Source organism: Penaeus vannamei, chromosome 3 (assembly GCF_042767895.1).
Source record: "Penaeus vannamei isolate JL-2024 chromosome 3, ASM4276789v1, whole genome shotgun sequence".
Lineage (NCBI taxonomy): Eukaryota > Metazoa > Arthropoda > Malacostraca > Decapoda > Penaeidae > Penaeus > Penaeus vannamei.
In genome coordinates this window covers 45,283,556-45,298,555 of record NC_091551.1, presented here as the reverse complement: position 1 = coordinate 45,298,555, position 15,000 = coordinate 45,283,556, and the positions used below count along the sequence as shown (strand labels likewise).

The 15,000-nt window shown below is 42.7% G+C and overlaps 1 protein-coding gene across 5 annotated transcripts in view; it reads left to right on the top strand.

The window, feature by feature from the left end:
* Nucleotides 1-2,254: 2,254 nt before the first annotated feature.
* The window catches only part of Girdin (protein girdin), a 348,114-nt gene continuing 335,368 nt past the window's right edge, over nt 2,255-15,000 (top strand). For all 5 annotated transcript variants that reach the window (XM_070113403.1, XM_070113393.1, XM_070113389.1 and 2 more), the window contains exons 1-2: nt 2,255-2,529; nt 14,399-14,487. In XM_070113403.1, the coding sequence (XP_069969504.1) occupies nt 2,479-2,529; nt 14,399-14,487 (140 nt within the window). In that variant the 5' untranslated portion in view covers nt 2,255-2,478. The remainder of the gene's footprint in view (nt 2,530-14,398; nt 14,488-15,000) is intronic.

The following is a 15,000-nucleotide window of genomic DNA, read 5'->3' as shown; positions in this document are numbered from 1 at the left end:
AAAAGTGACTATATCTATACACAGCATTTTTGAGCGTTAAGTGAGCGAAGAAAACTGACACGACTGTCTCGGTTCCACCTCGATTTTCATATTCAGGTGTTTCGTCTCATTTTTCTAATGAATTTGTTCTGTTTATTTTGTTTCATTTTTCTCTGAAAGGGGGACGGTAATGAAAATGAGAATGTTGATGTTTATCGTTACTATTGCCATCGCTATGAAAAGGAATATTGGCGGTAATTGAAAAATAATTCTGATAATGAAATTGATAATGATTACGATGATGATGATTTTCATGATGATAATAATTTGATGATGATACAACAGAACAAGAGTAAATATTTGATTAGCTGAAAGATATCGAAAGATTGCAGTGTATTTATTCTATTGTTTTCTCTTTGAATACAATTTTTTTGCGACTTACATAAGTGAATTAAGAAATAAATATATAATTTAAACACATTTCATATTTGCTTTTACCTTCAATCAATTAGCGTTATTCTATTAACATAGAGAACCTTTTATGATTGTTAAGTTTACTTCGAACATGCTCAAATACTAAACCACACATTCTGAAATAACCATCCACACTGATAAACAGTCTTTTATATGATTAAAAGAAGTATGAACAGTCACAAGAGACCGCCAGATGTACAGAAACACTGGAAAATGACTGTTTATAGGAGATTTATCGATACGGAAGGCATGCAGACTTCCACAGAGGCGTGTATCAATTCACAAATGTTTACCAAGAGAAAATACAAGAATTTTTTGGATATTACATACTTTTAAAACCTTTGATTGGGTAAAAATAGCATTCGATAACAAAGGAAAATAAGGATTATTGAAGTTCGGAGTATCGTACCTGTGACTTTGGTAATACAGACTACGTTTTGAATGTGATATATAAAGGTCTCTAGAAGCAACAGATTTAACTTCCAAAATAGTTTATTCTAAGGCGGTTGTGTGTTTCAGTATTGCGTGGGTCTGCTGGGTTGTTTTCTCGAATTTGTCTGACCCATTCTTTTCTTTTGGTGATTAATAATGGTCGTATTTTCGTAAATTTCTTCATAATTGTGTTAATGTTACGCAATGATTACGATAAGAATGTCAGTTTCGAATAAGGATACGCAACACTTAAATTCATCGGAATATTTGAGTCTCCCCCTCACAATAAATTATTTTTTTTGCCATTTTCTTCGGATGCCGCTAACTATCCAAAATTCACAATGATTGAGGAACAACATTAAAAGAATGTGAATGGAAAATCGAACTGCATAATCTGTAAAAGAATGAATTCCAAAATAGTGAATCAAACTTTCAAATTGCTATTTTGCATGAACACGATAATATCTCAAAACAACGTGTCCCGTGAATTATTCATGGATATTATAAAATTCATAAATCTGCAATTGATTTTTTGCGGTCGTATCTAACAGTGAAGCAAGCGGATATGGTACTGAACGAGGTTAAACAATTCCATAAAACATTTCTACAATAATTGTTCGCGCTGCAATCCGATTGTTATGATTCTGATGCTAATGAAAGTAATTTAGCCTTGCTTACTTATTTACTTGCAGGCGTATGCGTGATGATCTAACTTCTATGTTCATATATATCTTGCGTTGTGTTCAAATATCTATAATATAATATAATATATTATCTGAATATATCTGGTATTGCCTCAGAATAGACCCGTTGCGACACCTATTGTAGTTGATTGGCCAAAATCCACTATTCTTTGTATTACTGCTGTTTAGAGAATAAAAGCGTCATATTTATTTGTTTATTATAATTACCACTGTCACTATTATTTTTAGAGTTCGCATGATCAATTACATTGGCCAACACGTAGTGCCGTGAATCTCATCAGTTATTCATATTTCCTATCTCATCATTGTCGCATTTTGAAGCTAAGTAGTTTGTATAAATATTGTTAATCCAAAGTTATTCTCAGAGAGACATGTACAAGTTCCAAACAATAAAAATCACGTTTCCCCGCGGTCAGAATGCAATTGTCGTTCGTCTGGCAGCGCGAACAGCCATGGGCTATATATCTCATCGCTCAAGACAAACGAAAGGCCAAACATGTAAACTGAACATAAATTAACACCTCGAAATACATGACTAAGCAGCTAATATACACATCTGAAAAATAACCAAGGTTTCATAAACTATAATCAGCAGGATTGCCTACAATCCGTACGACTTTTTTCCACCATTGAGCGGAGTTGAGGCCCGCTCAGCGAGGTCGCTCAGTGTCAATCTTCCCTTTGCGAGGTAAAGTGCGCGTCGCCTGCCCGAGGACGAATTAATGAAAATGTGAAAGTGATTTTTGAATAGTTGTTCAAAAGCGAGATTGTGTAGATTTGATTGTGATATATTATCCAATGAGAGTGTGGCCGACAGAGGCGTATAGTGATATGATGTGAGTGTCGATAGTGATTTTTTTTGTATAAAAGCCGACGGTCAAAAACCAACATGGCATCGGACCCAATAAAAGAGTTTATGGACAGTGCTCTTGTCACATGGGTAAGTAAATCAGTTTCTGTATTTTTTCTCTAGATTGTAGGGTGATTTATTAGGACATTCCAAACTCTAACTGCTGCGATTTCAGTTAAAACAGGAACAAAATTCTAGATCTTGTCTTGGCAAGGGGGGAAATAATTAAGAAAAAAAGTTTCCATCACATGGTATTGTCTCTGTATATTTTGTTGACTCGGAAACAAAAATATATAAAAGTTGAATCGAATGCGTTCAACGTACCGAAACCCTGTGGTTAAATGCCGTCGTTTTCTTTATTATTTGTACTTTCTGAACTCAAATGATAGTTTCTAGAATAAAAGATACACTGGTTTTACGTTGTATTTCCATGCCCAGCCTGGACAATTGTTTTTATTATGATGAGCGTGCACTGGGGAGGTTTTCCTGGCACGTGAATGTGTGTTCGTTCTCTTTCATTCATGGGAGAAGTTATTGCTAATATTATTGGTAACTGTATCACATAGCTGCTTTAATTTCAATTTACGTGACAAAAGTTTCTTACTTTTTTTGGCTATACGTGTATTCAATGTACACTTTGTGTCATGATGAAAACTAAACCAATTCTTATTACTAGTTAGGTGTTAACCCAACTCTTCTATATCGACACACCAACCTTTTGATTACTTTATACGAAAACATAACATTTTTTTTGTTCTGAAGTGTCTGTCCCACATTTTTTCTAAGTAGTTCTATATGGGAAACACGAAAGCGCCAAAGGCATGCTCCAGCGCTGAATGAACTTGTGGATTTGCTGACTGCAGACTACTGACTGTCGTGAGGTAGGGGTGACCTAGGAGGGAAGGGGAGGGGGCTGATAGGTTTTGTTCTGATCTAACCTAGCCTATAACGAACAAGGTATGTGTTTTCGTTCGATGTGATTAGATTTGTGTACTTGTTCACCTGTCCTCTCCTATCCCATAACGAACTGAATAAGTGTTTTCGTTCGATATAATTAGATTTGTGTACTTGTACGCCTGTCCTCTCCTATCCTATAACGAACTAAAGTGTTTTCGTTCGATTTAATCCGATTTGTGTACTTGTACGCCTGTCCTCTCGTAACCTATAGCGAACTGAATAAGTGTCTTCGTTCGATATAATTAGATTTGTGTACTTGTACGCCTGTCCTCTCCTATCCTATAACGAACTAAAGTGTTTTCGTTCGATTTAATCCGATTTGTGTACTTGTACGCCTGTCCTCTCCTATCCTATAACGAACTGAATAAGTGTTTTCGTTCGATATAATTAGATTTGTGTACTTGTTCGCCTGTCCTCTCCTAACCTATAACGAACTGAATAAGTGTTTTCGTTCGATATAATTAGATTTGTGTACTTGTTCGCCTGTCCTCTCCTAACCTATAACGAACTGAATAAGTGTTTTCGTTCGATATAATTAGATTTGTGTACTTGTTCGCCTGTCCTCTCCTATCTCTTGTGTTTGTCGAAGGCTGCGTCTGCTTAACGGTACACGGACGGCGGGAGTTGCATGCTTGCACGTTGCTTTAAGGCGATGCATATTTGCAGCGGTAGTAATTAGATGGACAAGTAGAGATGATTATGCATAGGCCGAGAGAGGAGGAGGGTGAGATAGAGAGAGAGAGAGAGGGTGAGATAGAGAGAGGGGGTGAGATTGGGAGAGAGAGAGGGTGAGATTGGGAGAGAGAGAGAGAGGGTGAGATAGAGAGAGAGAGAGAGGGTGAGATTGGTAGAGAGAGAGAGAGAGAGAGAGAGGAGAGAGAGAGGTGAGAGAGAGAGAGAGAGAGAGGAGAGAGAGAGAGAGAGAGAGAGAGAGAGAGAGAGAGAGAGAGAGAGAATACGTCATACATTGACTCAAACACCCAAACCCTCTCTATCGAACACCCTCTTAACACACACGAGCAACGCCCTTGGCCAGGATGCCACTATGCCCGCCGGCTGACCCCTGCCCAGGAAGCTGCTGACGTCCGCCTCGCTTGCTGTCTGTTCTCTCTCTCTCTCTCTCTCTCTCTCTCTCTCTCTCTCTCTCTCTCTCTCTCTCTCTCTCTCTCTCTCTCTCTCTCTCTCTCTCTCTCTCTCTCTCTCATCCTCTCTCTCTCTCTCTCTCTCCCTCTCTATCCATCTCTCTATCCATCTCTCTATCCATCTCTCCATCTCGTCTTTCTCTCTATCCATCTCTCTCTCTCTCTCTCTCTCTCTCTCTCTCTCTCTCTCTCTCTCTCTCTCTCTCTCTCTCTCTCTCTCTCTCTCTCTCTCTCTCCTCTCTCTCCCTCTCGTCTGTCTCCATCTCTCTCTCTCTCTCTCTCTCTCTCTCTCTCTCTCTCTCTCTCTCTCTCTCTCTCTCTCTCTCTCTATCTCTATCTCTATCTCTCTCTCTCTCTCTCTCTCTCTCCCTCTATCTTTATCTATCTATCTATCTATCTCATCTATCCATCTATCTCTCTCTCTCTCTCTCTCTCTCTCTCTCTCTCTCTCTCTCTCTCTCTCTCTCTCTCTCTCTCTCTCTCTCTCTCTCTCTCTCTCTGTGTCTCTACCCCTCACTTCGTCCCAACTCTCTCCCTCTTCTCTTCCCTTCTCCCTCTCTCCATCTTTCTTTCTATCTATCCATTAATTTTCTCTATATATATTCATCTAACACTCTCTATTTATCCATATATCTCTATATATCATTTATCTCTATATATCCATCTATCTCTATCCATGTATCCATCTCTCTCTCTATATATATATCCATCCGTCTCTCTCTCTCTCTCTCTCTCTCTCTCTCTCTCTCTCTCTCTCTCTCTCTCTCTCTCTCTTTCTCTCTCTCTTTCTCTCTCTCTTTCTCCCTTCGTTTAAGAATTAGGTATAGTAACCCGTGTTGTGATCATGAAAGTAAGTGTGACTTTGGCAGTCCAAGCGAGAGAGGGGATGGGAGGAGGAGGAGGTAGGCGACAGATGGCGGGCTTAGGGGGGGAGCTTCAAGATGGGTTACTCCGCAAGTAGAAGTGTTCTTAGTTTCGCTGTCGTATCGCTGGTCATCAGGTGTCTGTTTGTCTTTGTTTTTTTCTTTCTCTTTCTCTTTCTTTTTCTCTCTTTTCTCTCTCTCTCTCTCTCTCTCTCTCTCTCTCTCTCTTTCTCTTTCTCTTTCTTTTTCTCTCTTTCTCCCTCTCTCTTCGTCTCTCGTTCATTCCGTCTATCTTGCTTTTTCTATCCGTTTCATTTTTTTCCCTCTCATAATTCTTTCGCTGCCTTTGTTCACCTCTCCATTTGTCCAATCCTTTCTCTCTCTCTTTTTCTCTTTTATCTTTCCCTTTCCCCCTCTCCCTATCGCTCCATGTTCTTCCGCGCGTTCATGCAAGTTCACGCTTAGCTATTTGTCGCGCCAGTCTCGCGTATGTCGGCTTCGCTCAGGCGTTCAGACACACGCACGCATTTACCTGTTAATTGCCACAAAGACATAAATAAAGAAACGGTCTGGCTACCTCGCGCGCATCGGTCATCTTGAAATTTCCTCTTTGCGCAATGTGTTGTGATGGAGAGTGCGCTGGGAACACACACACACATGTATAACCACATACATATATACAAACGTAAATATTTTCTCCGCTCCTCCCACCCATCTCCCCTTCTCTCCCTCTTTCTTCTCATTCTCTCTCCCTCCCTCCCTCCTCCTCTCTTATCTCTACTCTCCTCTCTCTATCTATTTCTCTCTCTCTCTTCCCCCTCCTTCCTTTCTCTTTCTTCCTCCCACCCTCCTTTTCTCTCTGCCTCCCTGCTCCTTCATCCCCCTGTCTTCCTCTCTCTCCCTCCCTCCCCCCGCTTTCGTCTCCCTCCCACCCTCCCCCCGCCTTCGTCTCCCTCCTCCCTCCCCCAGCCTTCCTCTCCCTCCCACCGTCCCCCTGCCTTCCTTTGCCTCCCTCCCTCCCTCCTCTCCTTTCTGTACGCTCTTCCTCCCCCCACCTCTCCCTCTCTCCCTCCCTCCCTCACCCCATTTCCCGGGACAATATCTAGAATCTTGCTCCTATGAGAACGGAGAAGGGGCGGAGAGATGAACCCAATAACAACTTTTTTTCGTCTTTTCGTTATGAGATTTCAACATTAGTTTTCGGGTGTTGTTGTAATATCTGTGCTGCTGTTGTCGTCGGTGATTTGGTGTAGTTGTTATGATTGTTTTGATTATTATATTAGTGGTTGTTAGTTTCGTTTTATTGTCATTTCACTATCATCGTCGTCATCAGTAATAATCACCATCATGTTATCAGTATCAGTCATCATCACTATCACCGTCATCATCACTATCACCACCGTCATCATTAATATCAATATAACCATCATCACTATCACCATCACCAGCCTCATCATTAATATCACTATCACCTTCATCATTCCTATCACCACCATCATCATCAGTATCACCACTTCACCGTCATCATCATCATCAATAATTATCAACAACCGTCAATCAACATCGATGTTACTATTGTGTCATCAACTCCGCTTGTCCTTCGTACAAGGCGTTGACCACGAAACAATAATCCTCATTAAGCCAAGTAAGCTTACCGTCATCAACTACAACTATAACTACTACTACTACTTCTACTAATAATAATAATGATAATACTATACGACTGCAGCTATTACTACTTCCACTACGACTACCATTGCGACTACTATTACGTATACTACCACTACTACTACTGTTATTATTATTACGAATATTACTATGGCTACCATTACGATTACTACTACTACTACTACGATTGCTGCTGCTCCTACAACTACTACTACGACAGCGACTAATGCCTCCATTCAAGAAAAGCGGCGGCCCCTTTCATAAATCATGGTCGACGACGCCATTACGCCGGTGGAGCAGCAGAAGGTGTCAGCGCGCCCCTCGCAGAGACGTGTCCGCCATCTTGCCACGTCTCCTGCGGGAGTGTGAGGGTGTGGGGTGGAGGGAGGGGTATGTTGGGGGGATGAGTGGAGGGCGGTATGTAGGGGCGTAGAGGGAGGGGGTATGTTTGGGTGGATTTAGGGGGAAAGAGGGGGTTGGTATGTAGGGGGGGATGAGGGGAGGGTGGTATGTAGGGGGGAAAGAGGGGGTGGATGGTATGTGTTGGGGGATGAGTGGAGGGCGGTATGTAGGGGCGTAGAGGGTGGGGTATGTTTGGGTGGATTTAGGGGGGAAGAGGGCGTGGTATGTAGGGGGGGAGGAGGGGAGGTAGTGTGGAGGGCTCGGTGTGGCCCGTTCAGCTTGCACCTCCTCCTCGACCACCTCATAGACCTCATCCTCTTCGTCTTGCTACTATTCCTCTTCAATGACCTTATTCCCTTTCTGTCCTCCTTTGTAACTATTCGTCCTCCCTTTTCTTTCAAAATATTTTCCTTTTATACTCCTTTTCCTCTCTTACCACTATCTTTGCCTCCATTGCTTCGATACCACTACATCAACATTATAATCCTCCTCCTCCTCCACCACTACCACCTCTTCTTTCTCGTCCTTCTCCTCCTCTTCCTCCTCCTAGCCCTACTCCACCCCTTCAAACCTCCTCCTCTTTCTCCTCCTCCTCCTCCTCCTCCTCCTCCTCCTCCTCCTCCAGCACCTCCACCTCCACCACCACCTCCTCCTCCCCCTCCCCTACTACCTCCTCCTCCCCGTCCCCCTCCACCACCATCACCTCCCCTCCACCAACACCCCCTCTCCTCTTCCTCGACCACCTCCCCCTTCACCACCTCGCCCTTCACCACCACTATCAACATCACCTCCCCTCCACCAACACCCCCTCCTCTTCCTCGACCACCTCCCCCTCCACCCCTTCAGACCTCATCCTCCGCTACTACCCACCCCCGCCCCTAGCTCTCCCCCTGGCGTAGAACTCCCTGTAAACCCCCTTGATGGAGCGGAGAAGTTGCGACGGCGACCGCGGGCCATCGTTGGCTCCGACTTCAGAACAAGCTCGGGAGGGGCGTGATCGGACAAGGAAATCGCGTTTTTAGGACTCTCTCTTCCCATCCTGTTCGTCGTCCGCTCGTCACTTTCCTCTGTTCTCCTCCCTTCCCTTCCACCCCCCTCCCTTTCTTTCCCCTCCTAATTTCGTTTCTCTTACTCCCTCATCTCCTTCCCTCTTTACTCTTCCCTCGCCTGCTTTCATTTTCCCTCTTCTCCCCCTCCCTTTCCCTCTTCTCCCCCCTTCCTTTCTCTCTTCTTCCTCCCATCCCCCCTACCTTCTCTTACTCCCTCTCCCCCCCTCTTTCCCATTTTTTCTCTCCCATTCACCCCCTCCCTTTCCCTCTTCTCCCTCTTCTTTTTCTCGTCTCCTTCCCCTCCCCCCTCCCCCTCCCTCTCCGATGATGCGTGGCGATAAAAGTGGGGGTCGAGAGAGGGATGTGGTGGGGGGTGGGGGGGGGGCGAGTGAGTCCCCCGCGTGACGCATCCGGGAAGATGACGCTGCCGCCGAAAGTGAAAAGCGTGGACAGGGCCCTCGGCTGGCTGGTCCTCCGCTGCTGAGGAGGACTGGGGGAGCAGTGTTTGTTATTGTTTTATTTTCATTTTTTTATTTTTATTTGTTTTATGTTTTTTATTGTTTATTTTATTCATTATTTCTTATTGATTACTTTATTTATTTTTCTTTATTTTTAATTAATTTATTTATTTATTTTTCTTTATTTTTGATTAATTAATTAATTTATTTTTCTTTATTTTTGATTAATTAATTGATTAATATTTTTATTTATTTATTTATTTGTTTTTATTTGTTGATTAATTAATTATTATTTTTTATTTTTTTATTCATTTACTTATTTATTATTTTTTGTTTTTATTTATTTTTTGTTCTAGAGAGAATTTGTCAGGAACATTTGTTGTTTTTTTTAATTTTTTTGATTGTTGTTCGGGTGATAATTTGCATTGTGGTTTTCGCACGATTAGGGTTTCTGTCTGTCTGTGCAGTGTGTTATTTGTTTAATTATGTTTTTTTTTTTTTTTGGTGGTGGAGTTACAAGTTGTGTTGGTAGCAGAGGTTTTCCGTTTTTTTTATTCATTTTTATTTGTGTGTAATTATTTAAAGATTATACTAAGATGTATATCATAACAGTTGTATCTATGCTTGTCCCATGTTGGGGGAAATTGGAGGGGGAGAGGGGGGGAGGGCGTGATCACATGTGGGAAATTGGAGAAGGAGGAGGGGGGGGGGCGTGATATCTTGTTAGGGGAAATTAGAGAAGGGGGGGAGGGGAGTGGGTGTCATCAGATTATCAACTTGTTAGTTATTTTTCCCACTATAATGCAACTTCTATTCTCTCATTTATTTCCTCTTCTCAAATATTCACGATATGAGTCTGGGTCTAAGCCACAGATTTCCCTTCCATTGTGCAGGTTGGGCTAGATTCTCTCTCACTCTCTCTCCCTCTCCCTCCCTTCCCTCCTCCCTCCCTCCCTTCCTCCCTTCCTCCCTTCCTCCCTTCCTCCCTCCCTTCCTCCCTCTCCTCCTCTCTCCCCCTCTTCCTCCCCCCCTCTCTCTCCCCCTCTTCCTCCCCCCCTCTCTCTCTCCCTCTCCCTCTCTTTAATCTCTCTCCCTTTTTTATTTATTTATTTTTTTTACCGGATCCTCTTATAGTCTTGTTTCCTTTCCTGCTTCTCTCTCTCTCATTATTTGCATAATTCTTGTTTTCTCTCGCCTACTCAGCTGAGGCAGAGCGGGCGGCCGGTGATGTGTTTTCTCTTTGGTGAGTAATGCTTCCGAAACAAAGGCTGTTGGAGCGTGATTGGTGGAGCGCTACGGAGGGGGGGGGGAAGAGGAGGAGGAGGGGGCGTGGAAGAGGAGGAGGAAGAAGAAGAAGAAAAAGAAAAAGAAGAAAAGTAAGAAGAAGGGGGGGAAATGATGGTAAAGAATTTAGGATGGGGTGGGATGAGGAAGAGGAGAGGTGTGAGTGTGTGGGGGAGGGGGAGATAATGTTGATGAAGATGAGGAGGGGGAGGGATGAGAAAGAGGAGGGGAGAGAGGAATATGGGGAAGAGGAGGGGGAGAGGAGAATGATGATAAAGAGGAGGAAGAAGAGGAAAACGATAAAAAAAATATGATAGTAATGGTAATGATAGTAGTGATAATGATAAAGTTGAAAGAAATGGAGGAGGAGGAGGGGGGGAGGGAAGAGTTTAAAACGGACGCTCACTCCCCCCACCATACACAAACCCCTCGGAAAAAAACACATACGGACAAGGAGGTAATTATCTACTTTTCACGCAACGAATATTTACTCTCGCGTACCCCCCCCCCCCCCCGGGTCTCTCAGCGATGGCGCCGATGGTCACTCCCTCTTTCACTTTCTGTCCCGTACTTACGCTCGGCCAACTTTTTTTTTTTTTTTCTTTTCTTTTCTTTTTTTTTAACTCTCTTGTGAGTCATGAGAACCGCGAGATCGTTTATGGGGGCGCGGTGAGTGAAGTGTTCACGATGTACGTGTGTGGGTGAATTATGATGCTTACTGTATGTATACTGTACCTACACTGTATGTATACAGTGTAAGTCGCATGTGTGTTTACAGTAACAGTCTTATTATTGTATATATTTACGTACTGTGCTTATCTATATCTGCATTTGGACATACTTGCATGCATACATGTATACATTATACAAGTACATACATACATACATACATGAATACACACACACACACACACACACACACACACACACACACACACACACACACACACACACACACACACACACACACACACACACAACACACATACACACATACACACATACATACCTATGTACACATATACACACATATATACATATAACATATGCATATATGTATAAATTCATACATACACACATACAGTCGTGCATATGTGTATGTGCACGCTGAACTACATATATCTGATCTTCAAGTAAGTAAATATTTGTCATCATATGTGCCATCTCTTTAACCTGGTTTGAGAGTGTATCGAAATGTTACACCTTTTCTAAGTTTTCTGTCTGAAGTAGATTTTTCCTGTAGGATTTTTTTTTTTTTCATATATAAATATGTGTATATTGAAGTATTCAGAGTATATTTGTCATGCTCAGCTGTATCTGTAAAGGATTGGAGTAAATGATCTTCCCTTGAAGAAGTGCGTTTACCTGTCGGGTTTCAGGTATTTCAGGTGTTGCCGGTAGAAGGGCGTGTGTGATCAGGTGTCTTTCTGTCCTTGGGGTGAATCGGGGGCGGAGGTGATGGAGGGGGGAAAGGGGTGATGGTGGGGGGGGCAGGTGGAGAAGGGGGTGATTGGGGGGGCAGGTCTGGTCGGAGGTAATTGGGGTGAGAGGGTGCTGTCAAGATACCTTGATTTTTTATCGTTGCATATGTTTGCGAAGTGTGTATGCGTTTGTGTTTTTCGCGCACACTTACTCACACACTCTCTCTCTCTCTCTCTCTCTCTCTCTCTCTCTCTCTCTCTCCCCAATTTCTCTCTCCCATTCTCTCTCGCCCATTCTCTCTCTCCCATTCTCTCTCTCTCTCATTCTCTCTCTCTCATTCTCTCTCTCCCTCTCTCTCTCTTTCTTTCTTTCTCTCACTCTCTCTCTCTCTCTCTCTCTCTCTCTCTCTCTCTCTCTGTCTCTCTCTCTCTCTCTCTCTCTCTCTCTCTCTCTCTCTCTCTCTCTCTCTCACTCTCACTCCTCTCACTCTCACTCTCACTCTCACTCTCACACACACCACGCACACACACACACACACATACACACACACACACACACACACACGTACACATTCACACACACACGCACGCACACACACACACACACACACACACACACACACACACACACACACACACACACACATACACACATATATATATCTGCACATCTGCACATACATATGCACATGCACATATACATACACATGCATACACTTATACACACACACACACACACACACACACACACACACACACACACACACACACACACACACACACACACACACACGTATACACACACACACGTGTATTTATTATATATATATATATATATATATATATATATATATATATATATATATATATATATATATATATATATATATATATATATATATATACATATATAATGTATGTATATTTCTTTTCATGTCTTTGTTATTTGTAGTTTTCCCTTTCTCTTTTCGTTTCTTGTTCTTTTTCGTTCTTTTAAGTGTTCATACTTTTTCATTCTTGTGTTTTACCTACCTTCTTTTCCTCCAAGTTTTTGTCCTTTTTGTCTGTTTTTCTTATCTTTTTTCCCTTTCCACCGTCCTCTCTTTCGCATTAATTTCGTTCTGTGGGCGACCGAGGCGGAGAGAGAAGAGGTCGGGAGTGGCATTACTACTTTGCTTTCTGTTTATCTTCGTTTATTTATTACCTTTTAATCTCGAGTCGCGTTATCTCGTCACGTATTTTGAGGACAGATGTGACGGTGTTAATGCTTTTGGCTTGGTGGACGGTGTTTGAGGGTAGACGGTCGTTCTCTCTCTCTCTCTCTCTCTCTCTCTCTATCTATCTATCTATCTATTCTCTCTACTTTCTCTCTCTCTCTCTCTCTATCTATCTATCTATCTATCTATCTATCTATCTATTCTCTCTACTTTCTCTCTCTCTCTCTCTCTCTCTATCTATCTATCTATCTATCTATCTATCTATTTATCTATCTATCTATTCTCTCTACTTTCTCTCTCTCTCTCTCTCTCTCTCTCTCTCTCTCTCTCTCTCTCTCTCTCTCTCTCTCTCTCTCTCTCTCTCTCTCTCACTCGCTCACGCAGTCTCTATCTATCTATCTATCTGTCTATATCTATAGATATCTTTTCCTCATTCACTCACTTTTTCCTTGTGGTAGGAGGATTGGTAGGAGCTGGCGTGCAAGCCCAAACATAGCTATTTGCATTTGTAGACCTATGGATAGAATAATAAAACATGAGAGAGAGAGAGAAGAAAGAGAGAGAAGAAGAAGAGAGAGAGAGAGAGAAGAAGAGAAGAGAGAAGAAGAGAGAGAGAGAGAGAGAGAGAGAGAGAGAGAGAGGAGAGAGAGAGATATGAGAGAGAGAGAGAGAGATATGAGAGAGAGAGAGAGATATGAGAGAGAGAGAGAGAGAGAGAGAGAGAGAGAGAGAGAGAGAGAGAGAGAGAGAGAGAGAGAGAGGAGAGATAGAAGGGGGGAGATTGGTTTAAGATATCAGTCTTAATTTCTTGGTTGAATGATATAAAGACGAAAGTAGTTGTGCAACTCCCCTCCCACACCCCGACCCATGAGGAGGGGGCGGGGGGTGGGGGGGTGGACGTGAATTTGTGTCAGTCTGTGAAAGTGAATCACACATGAGAACTGAGAATGATGATGAAAACAAACAACTTTTTTTTCAATTTAATTGTAAGCGTACCAAGGTTGCCAAATGTACGTGATGTATTGTTTTGGTTTTTGTTCGCGTGTGAGAATTTTCCCAACATTCGTGCGGGATGCTGCTCCGTTTGTTTACCTGTTGGTCGTTGACGTTTACGGGCAACACACTAATTTGTTTCCTTTTTTTTTTGTGTCTGTACCTGTCGAGCATAAATATTATTGTTGTTGGTATTGCTGTTATTAGTATGGTTGTTGTTGTCATCATCGTGGACGTCGTCTTCGTTATCGTCATCAATTATCATCATTAATTATCATCATCATTATCATTATTGTCATCATTATTACCAATCATCATCATTATTACCAATCATCATTATTATCATCGTCATCATCATCATCATCATCATCATCAATCAATCAATCAATCAATCAATCAATCAATCATTACCAGCGCTTACATTGTTCTCATCTCAATTATTATTGTTACTGCTTAAACGTAACCCTTACCCAGACCAATTAATTGTCGCTTTTCCCTCCCGAAGGTGCGGACGTTCGAGAGCGATGGAGGAGGCGGCCTCACCTACGCCGCCCTCGCCGACGGGGTCTTCCTCTACGATGTCATGAATCACATGTAAGTACTCGCTCGGTTGTGCTGTGAGGCCTGCGCGTCGGTTCCGCGGCCGGTGTAGCGAGGAGTGTGTGTGCGCGTGCGTTTTTATTTTTTTGGGTGCGTTTTGGTTTTAGTGGCTGTGAGATATTTTTTTTTTCTCGTCCTCTTTCTTTTTCTCTTTTTCTTTCTCTTTCTATTTCTCTCTCTGTCTCTCTCTGTCTCTCTCTCTCTCTCTCTCTCTCTCTCTCTCTCTCTCTCTCTCTCTCTCTCTCTCTCTCTCTCTCTCTCTCTCTCTCTCTCTCTCTCTCTCTCTCTCTCTCTCTCTCTCTCTCTCTCTCCCTCCCTCCCTCCCTCCTCTCTCTCTCTCTCTCTCTCTCTCTCTCTCTCTCTCTCTCTCTCTCTCTCTCTCTCTCTCTCTCTCTCTCTCTCTCTCTCTCTCTCTCTCTCTCTCTCTCTCTCTCTCTCTCTCTCTCTCTCTCTCTCTCTCTCTCTCTCTCTCTCTCTCTCTCTCTCTCTCTCTCTCTCTCTCTCTCT